The following is a 22,394-nucleotide window of genomic DNA, read 5'->3' on the forward strand; positions in this document are numbered from 1 at the left end:
CCCACTACAGAACATTATCACACGTTATAGTTAAACCAGATACTTTAATAATTCAGCATAGAGCAGTTCATACGCATCTCATTAGAATCTCCATTTTAAATTCATATGACAGTAACACCTCCTTCAAGAGTGATGCTTTGTTCTACAGATAAGGACAGACTCATGCCTGCCTTGGAAGTCACTGCTATTTACAATCCTTCCCTCCTAAACTAGCGAAGTTGTTCGCTTTGAGAATAAGCTTCTTGATCCCTGCCATCCTACAACTTCTAAGCATAAATAAGTCTTTACTTCCCCTGAAACTCAATACAAATACCTTATTGGCAGATAAATAGCTTTTTCCTATTGATTTATTGTTTTGTGTTCTGCCATTTATTTCTTCTGTTACTTTGCTGCTCCTCTGAAATAGTCTTCAATGCTGCAGTAGCTAACAGTGATAATACCATCACCACTGTTCCCACTACCCTCAGTACTTTAAACCACCCAGGATAAGTAGGAAGAAGGGAAAGGTCATAATGTAGTGCTATGCCCAAGGCCATTACTAGCATTATTGCACCAGGTGTGGTATCTTTAAAAAGTAAGGCTTGCCAGGCAAGTAGAGGAGGAACTGTACTGTTAGCCAGGTTCAGCCAGTCTGGCTTGGCTGGGCTGTTTTCTGGGAGAGCAAACCCCCACCTCTTCCCTCCTAGGAAAGAGACTGTTACGGCACCATACGTAATCTGAGCAAACGCCAGCTCTGGGTAGTAGGTCCCTTGGATGGCCATTAACAGCGGAACAGAAACAAATGGAATTAGCCCTGCAAGGCTCAAGTAGAGGGCTGGCTTGGGAGAATCCTTCAGTGATTTCATACTTCGTTGCAAGATGCCCAATTCTTTGGTCTCAGATTCTTTGGGGGTTTTCTTCTTGAAGAAGGGGGAAGAGGTATGAAAAGCCTGGAGCTTAGTCGCATATACTGATGCTGGGTTGAGGCTTGGAGATCTTGAGAGAGGACACACATTTCTCTGCAGCTGGAGGCTGAGAGAAGACCAAGTTGTCTTATTCTTTCCATATAGTAGTAGTCTGGGTACGGTTAACTTCTGGAGCTGCAAGTATAAAACTTGTTCTGAACACCTTACAATGTAGGTTTACAGATCTACAGTTACCTAAACTACCTATGAAATATTGTACCAAGTAGTTTTCCAAGTCAGGTCACATCACAGCTGCCCCTCCTCTCGATTTGCAGGTGTTTTTAACTTAACTCATTAACCTGATACAGCTTTCACAAGCTAGCTGATGAAGAGCAACTAGGCTCTTCAAGTGAGTAAGCAAACCTTACTCGCTACAAAAGGTTTGTATATCCACCTATCCTTCCACCCACAAGTGCACTCTTAAGGCATTTTTAAGTTAAGATAGAGAAGTCCTTTTCAGAGCAGAATATAAAATGATTACAGAAGTAGGACAAGGTCACCCCTGAAACCAGCTACTATCCCCTCACTACTCTACCAAAAAGAGAGAGGAAAAAAGACCTTTAAACAATAAAATTTGATTTTATAAAAGAAATATCTTAGCTTTGGCTAAAAGCTATTGTAGAACCTAGGAATTTTCTCAGAAAAGCTGAGTGATAAACATGTGGCTGCTCCAACTTGTAAGTCACTTTTTTTCCAATGCTCCACTCACATCTTTTGTTACTTAAAGAAAAACAGACAGCAAAAAAGGCTTCAGAAACTTACTTTGAAAGGTGTGTGGAAGCAGCATCGTTGTATGTGAGGAAACATCTTTGTTTTATCAAGGCCCTAAAACAGAAAAATTCAGGAGAAGGTCTGAAACTGATGAATTGCCGAGTTTGTCTTATGTCCAAAGCTAAGTCACAGTCTAGACTTGTTTATCAGATGTGGGACTCCTACAGGTGTATACTTAAAGGTAAATATTACATGTACTCGATCCTTATTTACCCACCACAGGATATTTTGTTTCAGGTAGCTCTATGAACTGAAGTTCTAAAGTTGCAATGAGTGTTACGGGAGCAATTCCTAAGTTAAAGAACTAAGTATCAGGTGCTGGCTTCCCTTCCCATCTCCTTTTCGCGGGATAAATGGCTGCACGCAGCTGATAAACGAGCAGTTCCTCACGTGCAGCAATAACAACCTTTAACCATAAAGGAGCAGAAACCTCACCGCACCCCAAGCTGCCGGTAAGCAGCCTGCCGGGGGGACAAAACTAACCGGCAAAGGCAAGCTGCTGGCCGGTGGACTGGACTCCCCGGTTCACGGTCCTGCTGCTCCGGGGAAGGGGGGCGGCTCCGAGCGCCCAAAGCCCCGGCCCGGAGGGAAAGGGGAGAGGAGAAGCCGTACGTCCGGAGGGGATGCGAGTGCCACGGGGCCGAGGCGGCCACCCCGAAAGGCACGGAGGGGCCGCGCTGCCGAGCGGGGAACGCGCGGGGCGCTGCAGCCGGCCGGGGGCGGGCTGTGCCCGCCGCTAGGCCCCGACCGCGGCGGTACCCACCGGCTCCTGCCGCTCCGGCCCGCAGCCTCCCCAGCTGGCGCGGCCCCGAGCCTCCTCGCTGAGGCGGCTTCCGGTGCCCCGGGAAGCGTTCGGGCGGGGCCCGGCGCTCAGCGGTGCCACTCCGGGCGGGAACAGCCGCCGCCGTCTTTTGTTCCGCCGGGCCCGGGAAGCGCCCGGGTGTCGCGTGGCGCCCACCGGAGCCGGGGGTCCCGGTCCCCGGCGTGCTCGAGACCGGGGACGGCAGAGCCGAAAAGGCGTGCTCCTTCCCCTCCCGCCGCTGTAGCCTCGCTCGCTCCCAGCCTGAGGGCTGCGGTCGGGCTGCCAGAGGGGCGACAAGGGCCTCCGCTATCCGCGGCGGGGCGGGGGGGGGGGGGGGGGGGGTTGTCGCTCCTTCTTTCCAAGTTCCGGGGTCTCGGCAGCGGGCAAGCCTCGGTCACCCGGAGAGGAGCGGCGGGCTGGGGGCGGACTACAAATCCCAGCGTGCCCCGCGGCGCCGCGCCCGGCCGACCGGCGGCGGCGGTAGGGCGCACGGCCTTCTGGGACGCGTAGTCTCCGGTAGCTCCCGACGGGCGACGAGGGCGGTGCGTGCTACCGCTCTGATTGGTGGGGCGGGGGGCGCGCGCGCGCGCGCGCCCCTCGCCCGGGTCCCGGGCGGGGGTGGGGGAGCGCTCCGCGTGGCCGCCGGGGGAGCCGGGCGGGGGGGCGTGTCCCTTCCGCCTCTTCGGCCCCGCCCCGCGCTCTCGCAGGCCCCGCCCCCTCCGGCCCCCGGCCGGGCAGGGCCGGGCAGCCATTTTGGGCAGAGCTTTGTTATGGTTCTGGGGCCGCAGGAGGCAGCGAGAGGGGCCTGGCCGGTGAGTGCGGCTCCCACACCCCTCCTCCCGGCGCCCCGCCGCGCTTCCCCGCGCGGCCCCGTCGTCCGCCGCCCCGGGACCCGGCCCGCCGCACCCCACCCCCCCCCCGCCGGCGCTGCGGCCTCGGGGCGGCCCGGGATCGGCCTCCCGCCAGGCCGGGACCCCGCTGGCGGCGGCGGCGGCGGGGGGGGGGGGGCAGTGCGGGCGCCGGGGGTGTGCGTGGGGGGGGGGGCTCCCTCCGCCCTCGGCCCCGCCGAGCGCGCACCCCCCTCCCCCAGCCGCGGCGGGCCCGCGAGGAGCCCGCTCCCGAGGGCGGCAGCGAGGGGCTCCCTGCGGGGCCGGGCCGGGCCGTGCCGGGGGAGGGCGGTTGGGGCCGAGGCTCCTCGTTTATTGTTTCCTGCTTAGCCGGAAAGTTCCCAGCGCTTGGCGCTGCCGCGGCCGTCCTGGCCCTCGCCCGGAGTTTAGCCTTGTCCTGTCATCAAGCTGGCCGGGCGGGGGCGGTGGGGGGGGAGGACAGGCCGGAACGCCGCGTTCCGCCGGGGCGGCGGGGTGAAGTCCCCGGGGAGGCCGGGCCGGGTGCGGGGTTTCCTGCGCGGCGGCGGGGCGGGCGGAGCGCCCGCGGCAGGGGCGACTCCGCTGCCGTCTGTTTTGATCGCGAGCTGGAAACGAAACTGGGTGAGCCGTGCTGGCTCGGGCCGTTTCCCTTCGCCGCTGCGGGATTTACGGCCGCTCTTTCCGGCAGCCCCCGGCGGGAGGGGGCGGTCGGCGCCGAGCAGTGACACGTGTGCTGCGGGCAGCCGAGCCCGAGCGTCCCCAGCCCGCTGCCAGCCCCTCTCGGCCGACCTGAGCGGGGCCGGGGCAAACGGGGGCTGGGAAACTCGTCAGGTGCCGCTCGTTATCTGTTCACAGGAAAAACAGCGTCTGGCGTGAGCGTGAGGTGGCTTTTTCCGTCGTGAAAGTTATTTCCCTGTGTCCGGTGTGCTCTGTGCCTTCTTGGCCTAAGCTCTTACGTGGTGTAACTTAAAAGGCCGAGGCTGGGCTTGATCAGAAGAGCCGTGTTCGCACCTAGCATTTCGAAGATGCGTTTAAGACCTTGAATTCAATTAAGTTTAGTAATGAGCTGTTTTGGAACGATTTTAGAGCGGTTAGTGGGTGTCTGCACAAGTTACGAGTTTTTAAAACGGCTTTGGGGGAACAGTCGCTATTTAAATCCTTGTACGTAATGGTAGAATCGTTTAAGAGCGCTGCTTAAAAGCCTTTTTATATTAACGTGACCAGGTAAGTCAGCCTTCCTTTCCCCGCCCCCGAGGTTTGAGTGACACAAGCGTTAGTAATGTTGATAATACTCTGAAACATTGCGAGTGACTGAGCAAAGTATGGAGACAGCAAAGGGGGGGTATGGAGATGAGAAAACAGCTGAGATAATTGAAGAGCCAACAAAGCTGAATTTACTGGAGAGGTGACATTGCTTCTGTGAAAATGTTAGGTGGTTATGAAAAAAGCTAATGCAAATGTTACTTCATGAATGAATATGGCTGGTATTTCAGTGAAAGGTTTCCCCATGCTCATCCATTTGGAGACTGCTGTTTCAGACTTCCAGTCCCTGACTCAGGAAGGAAACAGGTGTAGAGCAGTGGTAGGAAGAAATAAAATCACCAGGTTTAAGAAGAGCAGTTTTTCCTCTCACATTCTCTGACCATTTCTAGAGAAAAGTACCTGAAGAAGAACTTCCTGAAGTTTTGTATTTAGAATAGAAAAGCTTCAGGTGATACTTCCCTCTTTTTTTTTTTCTCCCCCCCCCCCCCCCCCCGTTTTTGTTTTTTTTTACAGCTATTTGTAGGGAGGTGCTGCCTCTGCATTTTATATTCATCTGGTTTGTAGTCTTAATCCTACATGACACAGAAGTTTCCATTGCAGATATCATACTAGGACTTAAAGTGAAAATGTGCAGGGAACAGATGGCATTTAAAAAAAAAACCTAAGTCCTGTTTTTTCTGCGGATGCCTCAGAAATAAGAGAAGCAGAATGCAGATGTGATATATAACAAATCAAGTGGAAGTGCACACTTTCTGAATTGTTAGGAAAATACTCAGAACATTTTGCAGGGTATGGTCACTGTGTCTCACAGATGTGACTACTTTGTAGGTGGTGCTACTGCCTCTTGAAATTCCTGTTTTAAATTAGAAAATTAAGTCACTACAGAAAAATAATCTTCACTATAATTTTCATGAAATTTAAAAAACATTTTAAGAACTGTAGGATACTTTTTTTTTAATGCATCAAAATACTGTGGCTGGATCTGTGAATTTCTTCTGGAGTGTGGGGTGTCAGATAATGTAGTTCTTGTCTTTAGTAAGTGAATAAAAACTATTGGCTCAAGAGTTAAAGTTGCTTTTTGAATTTAATTTCAGTGTTTCAAGATGTTTGAAGTTAGTTGTGTAGCTGCTGAATTGATTTAGTTGCGAAGTGTACTTCAGGGCGTGCTTTATTCATTTGTCTGTATGAACAGATTGGAAAAGGGCTGACTATATTCAGTAGAGCTAAAACATAAAGCACCTCTCTTCAGTAAAGCGCTGGCTGCTCTTTCATGGATACAGCTTTTTCTTATGGCTTTGTAAAAACAGGACCATGGGATGACTGTTGCTATAACTTATACAGGGAAAGGTCATAGTTAATGAATTTTGCAGTTGGCGAGGTAGTGTGTATACCGGGAAGTTTGTTTGGGATTTTTAAGTTGCATGTTAATTTATTTGTAGAGGCAGGAGTGGTTTAGATTTTGTTTTGCTAACACAGCAATGTAAGTAGATGTTTTACTGTCACTTACGTAGTGACCAGGATACCAACTAAATCGTATGTGGCTTTTGTTTCAGTAAGAGTAATTGAAGTGTATGTTCTCTTGTCAGATTTGATGAAAAGCAGTGAAGTTGGCAGAAACATGGTCCTGCTTAGAATACTTCATGAATGCCAGGATGTTGTTTAACTTGTGTTCTGTACGTTAATATGTTCCTGTGAAAATGTGCCAAATTTTAATGAGTTACTGTATGGTCAGAATATAAATTTACATTTTTGGGAGTGGATTTAGGTAGAGATTGATAGTGGCTAAGAATCCACTGCCCCATACATGCACACACAAACACTGTGCTGACCTAAAAATTCTAGGTTGGTCAAGGCCATTAGCCTGACAGTAAGTGGGAAGGGAAGCATATTGGTTAAATTAATCATACATATTAACCATCAGGCTCTATCATTCCAAACTGGAATTTCTTGATTAAAGTATGCTTAACTATTTCAGTTCCTGCCTTCTCTAGCTGGCCTTCAAAAGTGTCAGAAGAATTTTAGCACTTATGCTTCTTAGAACTTTCTGTAATTAAACAGTAAAAAGGCTTTGCAAACCGTTGGTGCGTGCAGTTCCATAAAATGGCTAATCTGAAATAGTTGCACTTCCAAGGTCTGGCTTAACAAAAATCCTTTGAACCAGTGCATCCAAACATAACTGAGGTTTTCTGCAATAAATGATTCTCAGAAACAAATATTTTGCAGTGTATGGCCTTGTGCCTCATGGACTGTTTGTACACTAGAGGGTTCACCAGGAGCTACTGAAGTTGTAGGATTTACAGTCATTCTAGCAAAAATGCCACTGTCTTTTTTCTTTCTTTTTTTTTTTTTTTTCCTCCTTGATTCTTGTGATCACTTCCAGTTCAGTGTTTTCATAGTCTTATCCTCCTCCCTGGAAGGAGCATCATAGCTTCATGACGTGATGTTGGTGGGTCTCAATAAGCAAAGGGGGGTGCGTGTGTATATAATGTTGTCTAAATGCATGTGCCTGGCTTTAGGAATCCTCTTTTTCCACTACAGGAAGAAATGAATTTAGATTAATTTCCCTTGGAGCAGTTTTATTTTCAGCATCTGTTTTAGGTTCAGGTAGATAGTAAGTGTTGGGGTGGATAGTGGTATGACCAAGAATGACTGGCAGTGGGGATAGAGGTTTAGTGTGGTGGGGACTGCTTTCCTGGGTATCTGTGTGACCCTCACAGTGTAGTTGCAACATATGGAGCAGGTGGCAGTGATCGTCACTGTCTTGGAATTTTGTCATCTTCAGTTTGTGATGAACAATTAACTTGTAAATAAAGGGCTAAGTCTGCTGTGAAGGTATATGGTATTATTCTGGCACAGAAATTATTGGTATTCACAAAGTTGTTGGTAACTGTGTGGTAAAGATTACAACGGGTCTCCAGCCTTTCAGCAGAAAGGAGTGTTTTGCCATTGTATTCCAATGCATCATCCTCCATCAAGGGATTAATCAGGATTCACATGAAGTGGTCTGAAAAGACCTTTGATGCTAATCTTAAAAAAATCAGCAAGGGAACTCTGTCACCCTGAAAATGTTGATTGTGTTATGATCTTGACTGTTAGTTTGGGAAAACTCTTTCCTCTACTTTGAATTCTAGTTAAAAGTAGAGAAACAGGTTAATGATGACTTTAATGCCTTCAGGTTGGCTGGGCCTTATGAAATGTATCCTACAGTACTCAGGAAACTGAGAGCCTGTGGGGCTGGGAAAAGTTCCAGAATGCTGAAGTGTTGAGGAGCGCTTCCTCTCACAACATCTAAAAGATGGCAGGACTTGGGTATGTTCAAGGGAAGAGTGTTCACATCTTGGAGTCTGTCCTGGGTCACGTACTGTTTGGTGTTTTCACTTCTCTACATTGAAATAATATTCCTACTGAACGCACAGATGATGTGATCTTGACAAATATAAGAAATTGTCTGAAATCGATAGCATTGATTTCAGCCATTTTGGTGTAGATGGGTTCAAATTACTGTGTTTAGGAATATTACCTTATGTAGTCAAGTAACAGCTGGCTAGGCAGCACTTCTGTGGGAGAGTATCTAGGGTTTGTAGTGGTTCCTAAATTATCATGAGTCAGCAGCATCACTGTCATGAAAATTCACTTGTCATACTGCAACATATAAAAGAGCACTGAAAATAAGGTAATGAAGTGGGTTTTCCATTCTGCTGAGGAGTGGTAGGTCTTCAACTAAAAGTTACCGTGTTCAGTTTGTGATACTATCATACTTTGGGAAAGTTATGGCTGGCTAACAAGATCTGTAAAGAAGATAGCAAGGTCTGTAAAAGAGAGAACCCCTGAGTGAGGATTGGGAAAAAAAACTGGATTGTTTAGCTCTGGAATGGTTTTATACAACTTGTGTTTCATCAGACATCAGCAGGTGATCTATAAAGCAGCTTAAAAGAGTTACCTGCAGGTAAAACTGGGAGCCAGCTCTGACATCCTGTCACTGCCTGCAAGCTGTCATGCTTGGTGGGTGGGTCACATCAGTTTTTTCATCATCAGTGCTTTGAACTTAAAAGCTTGTAGCTTCAACAGTAAAAATTGGAGTGGTTGGGGGGGGTTGTTTGTTTAAAAGCATGGCTATATTTGATCCCAGAATGTGTTATTACATCCTTTTTCTGCTGCCAAACAGTGGTGGTGTACAGGGTGGTCTGTGGGACTTCTGCGCTGCACCGCCACCTTCCCCACCCCCCACCCCCCCCCCCCCCCAGAAAACCAAACAACGAAAAAAACCAAACAAAAACCAACAAACACACCCCTGCCACCTGCTAAGGTTGCCTTTCAGTGAGGGAACACTGAAGTACTGATCTGGAGAAAAGGTGTCTTAAAAGGTATCTGCAAAGAGAGGTTAGTCAGCTTGCCATATCCATCATGAATAAAACAAGTAGTTAGGGGTTGAAATTGCAAGCAGAATGTATTTACGTTAGGCATTAGGTGTGGGGACAGGCTTTCAAGCCATAAGAATAACCAAAACAGATTGTAGAGATACGCTGGAGAGTGCTGGTATGCTAATCTCTTTTGATTTACAGCTCCCAAAAAAATATTTCAGTGGAGGTATGAATAGCTGCATAATGAATTCTAGTCTGCTGATTATATTATATTTTTCTGATACTTTTTGAGACATCTTGGGATTAATTTTTGGACCCCTGCAGCTCTGCAGCCTGAAGATCACTGTACAAATTGGTGGAGCGGGGCGTTGCTTAGTTTATTTTCAGAGACATCTGATGGGAGAGGATAGAGCTAAAGCCTTTTAAATCTCAGAAGGGGACGAACTATGCAACCTCTGAAGATATATCCCGCCCCCCCCCCCCCCAGCTGTTTTGCTAGTATTCCCTAGTTTATTGTGGGGCACTAGGATAGAAGAATGACATTGTTTAACTCTTGGCCTGCACAGTGTACCTGCAGAATAACAGCATGGTAATTCTCTGCCAGATCTAAAGTTGAAGCTCAAACTAGCTGGACAACAACTTGTCCGCAACTCCTTGCTTTATTTTATCTCTGAGTTTCACAGACTAGATCATAGAGAGCTCCAGCAAAACACTGTGAGCACCAAAGAGGATATATCTGCCAGCTGCAGCATATCATGAGATCACAGGATTAGGGATCACTTGTTCCTCTCTTTTTACTTTTTTTTCCTGAAGCCAAGACCAAACAAATGGAATATTTATTATTTGTGCAATTTATTTTGTATGTATAGGACTTGTTTTAAACTGAATTATCTTCAGCGACTTTTCTGCACTTATGTTTGGTAATACTTTCTTAATTGGAGAAAGTGCTGAAAATTTTAAGGTAGTGGAATGAAAAAACACAGCAGACAATGTAAACTTTACAAACTGTAATGCAGGTGTTGTACATATGCTGAAAAGTGCTGAGTGAACATGTCTTTGTCATGTCCTAGTCACAGACAAATAAATGTGGAGTTTCTTCATATTTTCCTGCTCTTGAGGTAAAATGGTTTGGAAATAATCCAAGTGGAAGGAGGGGCAGAGAGGATAGGATTAGTCCCCCAGTCTTGGCTTGTTGTCTTGGGTGGGAAGTACCTATAACTGGAATGTACTGCCCTTCCCAGTTTGTAGCACTGGTCTTGTAGGGCTGGGATAATGGTATTAAGGGGAAGAATTACTGTAATATCGTTTAGGAGAGTGGTCTCTTATTTCTAAATGTCCTTCCCTTTTTATTTTGTTGACTCTCAATTCTTTTTCCTCATTGCAAGTGACATGCCTTCTACTGTCTTATCCTTCATCTGGAATGCAGATCTGTACTTCCCTGCACTTGATTTATAGTCTCTCTTGCCTTGACACAAATATTTGATAAATAGTCTGGTTGCATTTGATGCTCTTTTCCAAAGGAAATATGTTTTTCTCAGCTCCAGACAGAATAAATTTAAATGTAAATGTGCTATAGTAGTGATTGTAACCCTGGTAAAATACTGGGTTATCAAATACCCTTAGTGGGAAACACCCTTTTTTTTTTTTTTTTTTTTTTAGGTACTGGAGAACTACTTCACTACTTAGGCTCTGTCTACATCTCTGGAAGACAGGTAGGCAGGAGGTATTTAGTATGCAGTAGGGATAAAGCCAGTAATTACATATTTGCAATTCTTTCCTTATGATGGGCATCATTATCCTGGGGTATGCTACTGAGCAGTAGAAGTGACTTTGTTCATTAAGGCTTTGGGCAGACCATATAGATAGGCTCTTCATTGCCATTTCACTCACTCTGTCATGAGGTTTGGGGGAGGATAGTGTTACCTTTAAAGGCAGCCATGACAAGGTGTTGTGCTTTGTAAGGTTCAGGGCAGAACAGAGCCTTATCTTGACTTCAGATACTTTCAAAAGGTCTGTAGATCAAAGTGCACTATAAAATAGATGTTTGATTTTTGGTTCCCTTCAAGAGCTAAAAAGACCTTTGGATTTGATTAAAATTAGCAGAATGTCTTCTCAAGATTTAAAATATCTTATTTAATAAAATGCTAAAGCTGGTTGAAAATTCAGAATGTTGTTCACATTTAAAGCCTAATACTATTTAAAATATGGTTTTTTGTTTTGTATCAGTAGTGTCAATAGATAACACTTGTTTAACAGAGTTGTATACAATCCCTGGAACCTTACTCCCTGCAGTAGGGCAGAGCAGTGGGCAGGTTTTAATACTTCAGGTAAATACTGCAATTCTCTTAACATAAGCAGTACTAAAGACTGTTAAAGGGACATTGGAGGGAAGTGCAATCTTAAGTGGCACAGGAGAGAGGCATAAGGGTTGACAGTATTGCCAGTGGCTGTAGAGTATAAAACATCCAGGAATAATTCTTGGTAGGCATAATACCTAGAAAGTTTGTGCTGTCCCCATTCTGTGCTTACAAGGAGTTGAGCCTTTTAGATTTTACATGTTTAAAATGGTCCTATCTTGGAAATCAAAGTAAAACTCATCAAAACCCACTGGAACAATTCAGTTGCAATGTATCACGCTTGCTGGCTGAGGTTCAGAGCCTTATCACCTTACACAGGCTTCTGTACAGGTTCCCCAGATGCCACCTTTTCCAAAATGTGCTTTGGGCTTTTGTGTTAAATACAGCTTGCTTCCAGAGGCAAGCTTGCTGGCTTTGGGTTCTGTGGTCTCCTCAATGCACCTGATACTGTTGACCCAGTAGTGATGTGGTGTTAGCCTTACTGGCAGAAACTTGGATCAGCTGGGGCTAGAAGGGCAGGCATCAATCAATCAATAGCATTGCTAAAGGTGATATTTTTGTTGATGGTGTTTTCTTATCTGATGAAGAATCTTTCCTACATCCCAGTCATAGAAGTCACTTTTCTCTGGGATTTGGTTATGTTACTCTTGTATGCCCTTCTATCTTTGATCACTGTTAAGAAAGAAAAAAATCATCTCTTTGCCCACTGCATTCTAGATCTCAGTATGGATTCACAAGACTAGGCTGTTAAGGCTTTCCAAGGTATGTGGTTGTGTGGGTGCATATATTTGTTCCAGAAATTTTGAAGGAGGTAAGATTCAGTTAGTGTAACCTTAGAGAAGTGGAAAGTAAGTAGGTAAATGGACAGGTTGTTTGTGAAGCAGTACTCTACGAGACGCCAGTGGGAGGAATGTCAATAGAGAAAAGGGTTTTAGGGTATAGATGTGTCCATATGGACCTTTCTTAAACTATTTTCTGTTCATTTAAGTTAGTCATCTGGTTTGCAAAGATGGTCAGACACATAACAGTTATTATGATTTTCCCCCACCCCCAGCCTGTTACTCTGGAAAAAACTTTTGTATGGACACGGTTCTGGCATGTTTTCATCTTGGAATATATAGATTTGCAGTGTTGTTTCTAGAACACAAAACAGTTTTGATGATTCTGCAATATAGATTCATTTGCCTTAAACTTGAAAAACAAGGTGTTATTCTTTCAGTAATAGCTGGTTTTCACAAGAACTTTGAATATCTGTATCTGAGAAGATTTTGGGTTGGTACATGATTAACATTTTAATCTATCATTTAGTCTTTAATAGGCTCATGTTTCCATAATTCTAGAAAATCTGATATGAGCGATACTTTGCATTTTTAGATGCTAGGTTTTTTTCAGCAGCCAGATACAATTTAAACAATGTTTTCTGCAGTGTTTTTAATTAATAGAACTGACCTTTGTATTTGAGTAACTGTTTGGGGGGGTCTAGCTGTGGGATATAATGGAAAGAAACAAGAAATGATGGCAGATCTGTATGATAGTTATTCTGGTCCATCATACCTCAGGTGTGTGAGCGCTACCAGTTGTACATGCCATTCTGGAACATCTACATTTGTCCTTTCAAAAGGTAGCCGTATTTCAGTCATGTAGACAGACTGAAGGTGTGTCTAGACAACTGTAGTAATGGAAACTGAAAGCAAAATGAAAGTAAGTTTGTTTTGTAGATACTTTATGTAGGTGAACTGCAAATAAACGATCTCAACTTGAGAAGATGTAGCTCACCAGTTGTTATGACAACTATTGAACTAGCAGTGCTGCACTTGTTTCTTTTATAGTAAGGCCTAATAATGCATGCAAGTTTGAAGCAAGATTTATAATTACATTCTTTTAAAAGGGCTGTGCACCCAAATATGATTATCTTACTCAATAAAATATACCTAATAATAGTAAGACCAAGCCATGTTCTGCTTTTTTGGAAAACAAGATAATGAAATTTCATGTGTGGCTTTTTGATATCCTTAAGGAAATCAGTAGCATGCTTTTGATTCCTCCTAGATTGGGCTCTAGGCTGTGACTCCCTGTTTCTGTGAATGCATTGGATGAATCAAAAATTATTAGAAAGTGATCATATTTTTACTGAATGCATATGATACTAATTCTTCAACATAAACTAACATACACCTATTAAATGACATTTTACTCTAAAGAGTAGCTAAGTGGAAAGGTCTGTTGTGTATGTTTAGGCATATCTGCTTGATTAAATAACTTTAAAAGAGCTGCACAGAAAGAAAACTGATGAGGGAAGTAAATTCTGTTCTGCCTTATGCATCCATTAAATTGTTCACTAATTTTTCTGAATGCTTTTGCAACCCAGCTGACATCTGATCTGTAGGAATATTACTGAAACAGCAATTGGCTTGGCCAGTTAGAAAAACAAATCTTTACTCTTTTTAAGTAAACATGTTCTATTTAGAGTAGTACATAGAAATGCAGTGAAGTGAACTGAAATTGTGGCAGGGATAGACAGATGTTGTCCTTGTGACCTTTTAGAGCTGCTATTAGCTGGATTGATAAATGTATAATGAAGGGTAAAAGTTTACTTTTATGCTGGTTTTCTGCTAGAGGCTCCACATCTTTGTGTTTTGCTGTTGCAGGAGAGGAGAAATGGAATTAAGGGCTGTAGTTAATAGGATTCTAGGTAGACAGCAGGGTTGAAGGGATGTGAGGAGGTTTGCAGGGTACAATGAATCAGAAAAAGCATCCAGTAAAACGTGTCCATTTCAGAAATGTGCACTGCAGTACGTAGTGTGAGCAAAGGTTAGAAGCCCTGGTTTCAGGTATTCCCAGAGAGGTTGCGTGAAAGAACGGCACGGCATGGCAGGTGATCTTGTAACTCAGGGCAGGCTTTGCTTCCCATTGGGTTTTTACAGTTTTGTAGGCCAAGGCACGAGATGGAAGAGGAAGTAATAGCAAAAATGCACTGCTGATAAGGCTAATCAATGTGCTTTCTTAGTACTTTTGAAACACCTTGATCCATTTCCAATGAGTAATTTCATAGCTCAATGGCTTTGATTATATTTAGCTTTTTTCTCTACTCTTATGTTCTGATCAGTATAGGTCTTTACATATTGAATACGTCCTTGGTTCCTACTGTCAGGTACATCTGCAAAGCTTTGAGAATCAAAGCTTTAGAAACTTTCTCATTTAGAGATGGATCAAGTCTATGTTAGGAGTAGAAATGAAAGTTAACAGAAGGATTAAAACAACTCTGCAACTATGTTCAACGGTAACACAGCAGGAACACTATGAATGGTGTGTTGGAGAATGGGGATTTTGTCCTGGACTATGTATGCTTCTTTACTGTAGTCTGTGCCTCTTTAAATTGAATATGCTTGAATGTTCCTTCCATTTTCATGTCGATCTTTTAATATTTGTTTAGACAAATACACAATGAAATCTGGTAATGTAAAAGAGCATCTGACAATTCTAACTTGTTTATTTGAGTCAGTGATAAATATCACTTCTTCTACTTGCATGTTAAATGACATGGTGAAGGATATTTAAATAGGAAACTTAACCACTTACCAAGGGAAAAAAGTACTTTTGTCACAACAAAAGCTTATGAAAAGAGGTTGTTATGAAATAACAGTTAAAACATTTTTAATGCAACATGTAAAAATTATTTTTTTAAAAAAGGTTAATTAGAATTGTTAACCAGTGGAACGCAAGTGCTATTACAGAGTTTAATTTTTTGTGTACTTATATTACTTGTCAAAGACTTCTTCATTTTGATCAGTGAAAGAATATTTTGGGGTAGTTGACAGACAACCTTTTTTCCTTCACCAAAGCTCATTAATACAGATTTTGTTGTTCTGAAAGGAGGTATGCTTTATAGAACATCTCAGTAATATTATTGTTATTATTTTCTCTTTCTGATTTGTATTTCCAGAAATAATTCAAGCTTGAACTCATTTAAAAGGGGAGAGAGAATTAATTAAATTTGCATTGACAAGCACTTTTGTTTGCTTTTTTTCCTGGAATTGGGAGTGGCTACTGGGAATGATCTTTGTCCTTGCTGTTTTCCATAGTAAAGCAGAGACCAGTTCGACTGAACTGTAAAGGCAATATGAGAAGAGTTGGGAGCTTTGCCTTCAGGGAATGCATGAGTGTTTGTTCCACACACATGTTCATGTGGATGACTAGAGAAAAACAGACCCCACCTGTACTTTGAGGATACCCTTCACTCTATTGATTATTAAGTAGTTGGCAAAGGTGATTTCAGTTCTACATATACTAATAAAAAAAAAAAACAAAAAAAAAAAACCCCAATGTTAAATATTAGGAAGGAAGGTTAAAAAATGCACAATTTTGCCACTGTATAAATTGGTCATGCTCCTGAATCTTGAACACTTTATGCAGTTTTGGTGACATTATAGCTAAAAGATATGGTAAAAAGTAAGGATTATTAAAGGTGTTCAGAAAGCTTCCACGAAGTCTGACTTATCTTGGAGGAGGGATGACTTGATGAGTACATATATCATGTATAAAATCATGAGTATCGTGAAAAACCGAATAGAATGTGGTTGGGCACTTTGGTAGCACAAGAAAACATCCAGCTGACTTGAGGCTGACATTTTTATAGCCATAAATTGACTTTTGCACAAATCACAAGTAAACTGTGCCCCCTCTCATTTGGGAGGCAAAAAATATATAAATGTGTCTTAAAAAAAAAAAAATCAACAGATTTACATAGAAGCACTGGCTGGTAATAAACTAATACAGACTCTGGCGTAAAAGTCTGAGAAAGTATCCTGGGAGCCCTGATGCTATTTGCTCTTGTTCTTGCACTTTTTTCTCTTAAGAATTTATTGTAGGTTGCTGTCAGAGAAGGTATTTGAGAGACTTTGGGTCTTGCCCATTATGATTTTGTGATGTTACTGTTGTCAGTAATATGGTAGGTTATGGAATTAGTCTTAGATAGGTTGAAGGTGTAATGTTGGACGGGATTCAGTGTGTGTGAGAGGAGGCTGTAAAACCTAGTGTGTGGGCTAATCGTGGAGACTGAAGGGTTTCAGTAATAGTATAATTTACAACATTTCATCCAACAGCAAGTTTTTTGCTTTAGCAAAACGTATTGCATTTTAATGTCACATTCCTTGTCCTTTTTGTGATAGTTGTGCCCAGGAAGGCGGTGACTGAAGAGCAGTATATATGCCTATTGAAATACAGAGACAGCTGTATTGGCATATAGTGTATTGGTATGTGGCATTCAGTACGTTGCTGAGTACCAGGGAACGCAACTTTGGAAGGGCTCAAGATATGACTTTGAATTTACTATCTGAAGTGTGCCTTCTGTATGCTACCTGAAGAGAAGTGGGTGGAGATTAATTTAAGCATCTTGCTTTAATTTACTGCAACCTCAGTACAGAGCCTCCCAGTAACTGTGACACAAGTGAGATTGTTTCAGAATAAAGTATCAGAATACTTGATAGAAGGTTTGAGATGATGTGGAGGTCATTCCTTCAACAAGTGTGAAGTTTTCTGATCAGCAGTGCCTAATTTATGCTAACTGTCCAAGCATGATGTTTGCAAGACTTGGATATCAGTCCAAAACGTCATGTCTAGGAGTTGCCTGAGACTGTCTACATGCATGTTAGATACTGCTTCTTAATGAACTGCCCTGGTCACTGATACTAACAATGGTATCAAAATAGCAGGTTAGGAGACCTGAATCTTCTGCAAGATCTTTTCTAAATTGGTGGTTGGAGTTTTGCAAAGAGTTTCACCTTGGTTTTGACTGCTGAAGTATAAAAAGATGTCTTGCAGCAACACAAGTTTTGCAAACTGTGGATGTGTTTTCCTTTTTCATTTCCTTTTCCAAAGGTACTGGGAACCTTTTTTGTGAAGTGGAACCTGGGTATTGTACTTCTGTGGTGTTTTTATTTTTGTTGTGTACTCAGACCTAGTTCCTACTTCAAAACTGTAATTCTGTGATGTTCATTTATTTAGATAACCTTAAATCCAGACAGCAGTTCTCTGTGGGCTTTGCTCTGTTTAGGTCCATTTTTCACATCGCTGTGAATCATTCTCAAGGTTCATTAAATCAACTTCTTAAATTATATGACTTCTGTCAATAGACATGGCTTAATTACTATACAGTTTGTTCTGAAAAGCATATTTATTCAGAAGGTAATGAATCTTGTTTAAATATAGTCAACTGCATTGACTTTGTTCCTGTTTTATCTTCTACTTACTACTCAAACTTTTGGTAGCAGCCTCCGAAGGTCACATCTAAAGGATTTCTGTACCTGTGCCGAGTTCAGCGTGATGGGAAGACCAATTTGTCTGTAGCAGATGTTCCAGCATGTCCCTATACACACTGAAAAATTATCCTTTAATAAAAAAACAGGTCTTGAGAGGTTAGCACTTTTGTTGTTTGCAGTGTGTGGCGCTTACTAGCTTGTGGTACGGGGTGGGATGCTCAGAAAGTTCCCAGGTCAGTATTGTGTATGGCCATGTCCACTCTGGTTTTGCCTCATCTTGGCTGGTAGTTTGTAGGGGTTGTGAGGCTGCTTGCTGTTATTCTACCTACAGAAATGCGATCATGGCTCACAGCTTAGGTGCAAAAATGTTTCCCTCTTTCCAAACTCCCCTACAAAACAATAACATCTAGTTCCAGAAAGAAAAAATGATATGGAAAAGAGGGGATTTATTAAAGGGAATGACCCAGAGGATAAAAAGGTGGTGATTCTCATACTGTTCCCTATGGGTGTTTATTTTGAGCCTCTATCAAAACCATCTTAAAAAAAATCCACATGCTTCAGGTGAAGAATGGTATAACAAATGCAGTGAAAAACAAAACTGATCAAAGAATGGAACCATATCCAAACAAGGAAAACAAACTCTGATAAGTCAAATACAAAGGCATAATAAGGCATGTGTAAAGGGATCCTGAGAAACAGCTGATGACATCAAAACAGTAATAAGACTTTTCAGATGTTTCAGGAGCAGTAAACCTATCTGTTTGCTTCTGGTTAGGTAAGATGGTTCAAGGAAAAAGAGGCTGTAGCAGAAAAACTCAATTGCTATTGTTGGTATTTTCTGTGGAGGAGTTAATGGAATGCTGGAGGTATTACTATCATGAGTCTCTTGAGAGGGGAGTCTGGCTATATTGGAGCAGGTGAGGAATGATGTGGGCACATAGAGGAGATGAGGCAGGTGGAATGGTCAAGCCTACCTGCAGTCTAGAGTCTCGTTACTATTTTAGCAGCAGGTTTTTAAATTGCTATGAAGTGTGGAATCCCTTTCATCAGCTGCATGCAGTTTCTCCACTCTTCCCTTTATTCTGATTCAGCTTGTTTCTATTGCCCTTTTGTAAACTAAATCTGGGAAGTGATCATTTAAAAGCAAAAATGCCTTTTTCAGGGGCCTTTTTTTTAATTAGGCTATTTCAGGTTTTGTTTTGATTGGAGATCAAATAGCTTTTGGCACTTGCACTATAGCTGCTCAATTTCTCCTTCTGTTCTTCTCTCTAGTCATATTTTGTCATGTTTATGCCACTTGTATTGATGGGGTTTTGTTTGTTTTTTTGTAGTGACTACAGTTCCTGTCTCACCTCTTTGATGGAAGAGGACTATGACCCAGAAGTGAACTCTCCACTGTAGAACAAGAAGCTGCTGTGGAATAATTTGTGTCCCTTTAAAAGCAGCACCCAGTCTACAAAAAAATAGAGTAGAAGAGATTATTTTTGGACCTGGCATTTTTTTGTCCATGTGACCTATGTTTCAGCATGTAAATGGTGAAAAACGGGGAGATAAACATTTGTGCCTGCTTTTGAGCTTTATATCAAGTAGTGTTTAGCTCTGTGGAGCATTAACCAAGTTACGTGAAGACCAGAGTATATCCTAACATTCATTTTTTAAAATACTATACCTTTTTTTAGCAGATGTATGTGATAAAAATGAAGTTTATATTTTAAGAGCACTTGGGCAGATGCTTCTTGTTTAGATCTCAGCATTTGGGGCAAACGTTTTTATGTAACGTTGTCCTTTTTCCAGAGTGTTCAGGTTGATCTGCTGCGGATCATGAATTATCCAGCAGACTTGAGTGTTTCTGTTCAGTATTAACCATGGTGTTGCTCTGAATGTTGTCATGCAGACTTGACAAACCTTTTTGTAATGTAAAGGCTGACTTCTGTACTACCACAACCAGAGGAAATTTAATGAGGTGAACGTGGTCGTGGCTTTTTAAAAATATAAATTACCTTCTTAGGTTTTTTTTTTTGTAGTGAGAGTGCAAAGAGAGGTTAAAATGAGCAGCTGAGGGGGTGAAGGGCACAGTTGGCACGAAGTGCGGCCTCTCGTGCTCAGCTTTGAGACGCACTATTGCCTCAAGGCTGGCCTTACAGCATACTGGAGAAAGAAGGAACCCGAAGGTCAGTGAAGCACAGAAACTGAGAACATTGGACTACAGAGGCCAAACTCAGGGTAAGTGATCATATGTACTTTTTCCTTTGCTTATATAGTGTTGACTTGTTCATAGATAAAGTTGAAAAATAAAGCAAAATGGTAAACTGGAGAACCCTTCGTGAAAAGGCAGAATTCAGTTATACAGAGCAGTAATAGAATTTTCATCATTTTGAGCAGTGGAAATTGCTATGACATGTTGGAAAGAACAAATCAGTTTCAGATTCCTCACTGAGACACCTCAGCTGGTCTTCAGTTGAACTTCCATCAAGATCCTTCAACCAGCTTGTGTTCTGTTCCTAACCATTTGGTTTCTTAGCTGTGAAAGCAGTTTCAGCGTAGGTTGTTCCCTGGTGTATGGAAGTTGGTGGATCTGGATACAATTTTAAGTTGGGGGTGCAGGAGCTGGCATATGGTTGTCTTTCAGGTCTCTGGTCTGCTCTCAGTGTCTCTAACATCATCACTGGTTTGGTCATACTTGATTTACAGCCTCTGGAATACAACATCCAGTGATCACCCCTTTGTAGACTGAGGCAATGAGCAATGAAGGAATGTACCCCAAATTCTGTCATGTCTTGATTTTACACATCTGTGCATCGTATGGCTTTTATATGCTGTTTGTTCTGTTGTCTTCCTGCCTCCATGCCCATCCTATCATGAATTTCATGGGTGTGTTAATTGTAAACAGGAAGTAGCTGGGAATGTTTAAGCTCTTACCTGTTTTGGTCGGAGGAACAAAGTCAGCAGGAAGAAAAAAATGCTGAAGTGTAATATGAAAAACTACAGCACCTTTCCCCTTATTCCTATAGGCCAAGTTTTGGGAATAAATTGTATTATTATTTCACTTTGGAAGAGGTGACAGGGAATGTTCTTTTCATTTACAGATCCTGGCCATGAGGTTTGATGCCTCATTTTATTGAAGGGAGACACTGGACCTAAATGGCGCAGCATGACTTTGTTCCTGCCTGGCTTAACTTCTCAACGCCACAGTCGACCAAGGTAACATTAATACAGATCACCACCTTGTACAGCTATGACAATAATAAAAAGCAGAAAATTGCCCCATGTTTTGTTAAACTTAATTTTAAAGAAGGCTTTTGGAAGCTTACTAAAGTGAAAATATTTTTTTTCTTTGTTTCAACAAATGTATCCCTTTTATTTCAGAGGAGGAACAATCTTTGCATTCAGATGTGGAAGTAGTTCAGTGTCTTTGTGTTGAGACTTGAGTGAGATCCCAAGTAGAAAATAATTAAAGAAATGGGCCTAATTCTGTGGGGGTTAAGACTTGACCTGCCACTTACAATTCAGGATATAATTTGGGTTTGATTTATGAAAATAATCTGACTCTTGCTGCATAGTAGGTTGATAATAAGCCCTTGGGCTCTAACTCCAAACTCAGAAATACTCATTAGTTTTTGGCAACCTTAAAACGAGGGCAGTTTGCCCGTTGTCATCTTTCTAAAACTGATTCCAGAAGCTTAGGTTGACCCAAGAAGTCTGTTTTAGGCCTTTGACAATTTGTGTTTCTTGTGCATTTTAATAGCAAACCAGATCATGATGGACAACACTGATGAACAAGAAACAATACAGCTTTCACCTTCATGCTTAAATATGAGGAGACAAAAGTAATTTCAGGATATTTGATCCATTTAAAACAAACCTGATTTTTTTTGTAAATGAGGGAAAGTGAAGAGTAAAAGATTCTTTAGAATCTTAATGCTAGAAGCATTAATGTTTTCTACAGCATCGTAGTTGTTTCAGTCCAAAAGTGCTTTAACTTACTTATCTCTGAATGTTAGTCAGACTGATTGGACCCTCCATGGCTATCTGCTCTTCTGACTTAGGAGGGAGTGAATGAATGAGCACCTGTGTATCATAGAATTTCTTAAATTAATTTTTCTGAAAGTATGTGTTTGCAAAGACTGCTGGTAATATTAGTATGCTAGGTTCTCTCTGATTCTGTGTAAGATGCACGGATTTATGTGCCATTCTGATCAGGTTCATGTGATTGTTGAGGTCATTGGCTTAGCAATGTGGATATGGGTGCTGTACTGAAAACTAGTATAAGAATGTGGGGTTAGGGTTTGGTTTTTTTTTTTCAATTAACAATATGTCACTCTTGGACTGACAGGCTCCTGGAGTGCCCTAATGAATGCTTCATTATATCACTTTTTATTTTTTGCAGTCCCCTGCAGCTACCTTTGAGAAACATGGAGAGCATCTTCCACGGGGAGAGGGCCGCTTTGGGGTGAGCCGTAGGAGACACAACTCTTCTGATGGATTTTTCAATAATGGGCCCCTCCGAACTGCGGGAGGTGAGTAGGAAGGGTCAGAATGCAGCCTGAGATCAAACATTTTGGAATATTCTACAAAGTGAAGAATTCTGCAGAATATAAACAACATTTTCCAAAACTGTACCTTTTCAAAACATCCTATAAGAAACTCGTGCTATTCTTTTCTCCCATGCCACGTGCTCAGGCCTTAAGGGATTTCTGTGGTAGTTGTATGTGCATTGTGTAGCTTGGTTTTTTTTCTGATACAATCACACAGTAGCTTAATAAGTTTGGCCTA

The 22,394-nt window shown here is 42.5% G+C and overlaps 2 protein-coding genes across 4 annotated transcripts in view; one reads left to right on the forward strand and one right to left on the reverse strand.

The window, feature by feature from the left end:
- Positions 1-24: 24 nt before the first annotated feature.
- On the reverse strand, positions 25-2,827 carry TMEM69 (transmembrane protein 69). Of its 2 annotated transcripts, none has more exons than XM_069788855.1 (3): positions 2,479-2,827; positions 1,707-1,769; positions 25-1,079 (listed from the first exon to the last, which is right to left on the reverse strand). In XM_069788855.1, exons 2-3 carry the CDS (start codon positions 1,749-1,751, stop codon positions 348-350), a joined length of 777 nt encoding a protein of 258 aa, XP_069644956.1. In that variant the 5' UTR covers positions 1,752-1,769; positions 2,479-2,827; the 3' UTR covers positions 25-347. The 2 variants fall into 2 exon arrangements, with proteins under 2 accessions (XP_069644956.1, XP_069644957.1); XM_069788856.1 differs by lacking the exon at positions 2,479-2,827 and adding an exon at positions 2,199-2,472.
- A 364-nt stretch (positions 2,828-3,191) lies between these two features.
- The window catches only part of GPBP1L1 (GC-rich promoter binding protein 1 like 1), a 35,533-nt gene continuing 16,330 nt past the window's right edge, over positions 3,192-22,394 (forward strand). Inside the window, exons 1-4 of one of the 2 annotated variants that reach the window (XM_069788853.1) lie at positions 3,192-3,329; positions 18,953-19,844; positions 20,708-20,822; positions 22,009-22,138. In XM_069788853.1, coding sequence (XP_069644954.1) covers positions 20,763-20,822; positions 22,009-22,138 — 190 coding nt within the window. In that variant the 5' untranslated portion in view covers positions 3,192-3,329; positions 18,953-19,844; positions 20,708-20,762. Of the gene's footprint in view, positions 3,330-6,226; positions 6,320-18,952; positions 19,845-20,707; positions 20,823-22,008; positions 22,139-22,394 lie in introns of those variants that run through there. The other variant, XM_069788854.1, reaches the window with a different exon arrangement.

Source organism: Haliaeetus albicilla, chromosome 8 (assembly GCF_947461875.1).
Source record: "Haliaeetus albicilla chromosome 8, bHalAlb1.1, whole genome shotgun sequence".
NCBI lineage: Eukaryota > Metazoa > Chordata > Aves > Accipitriformes > Accipitridae > Haliaeetus > Haliaeetus albicilla.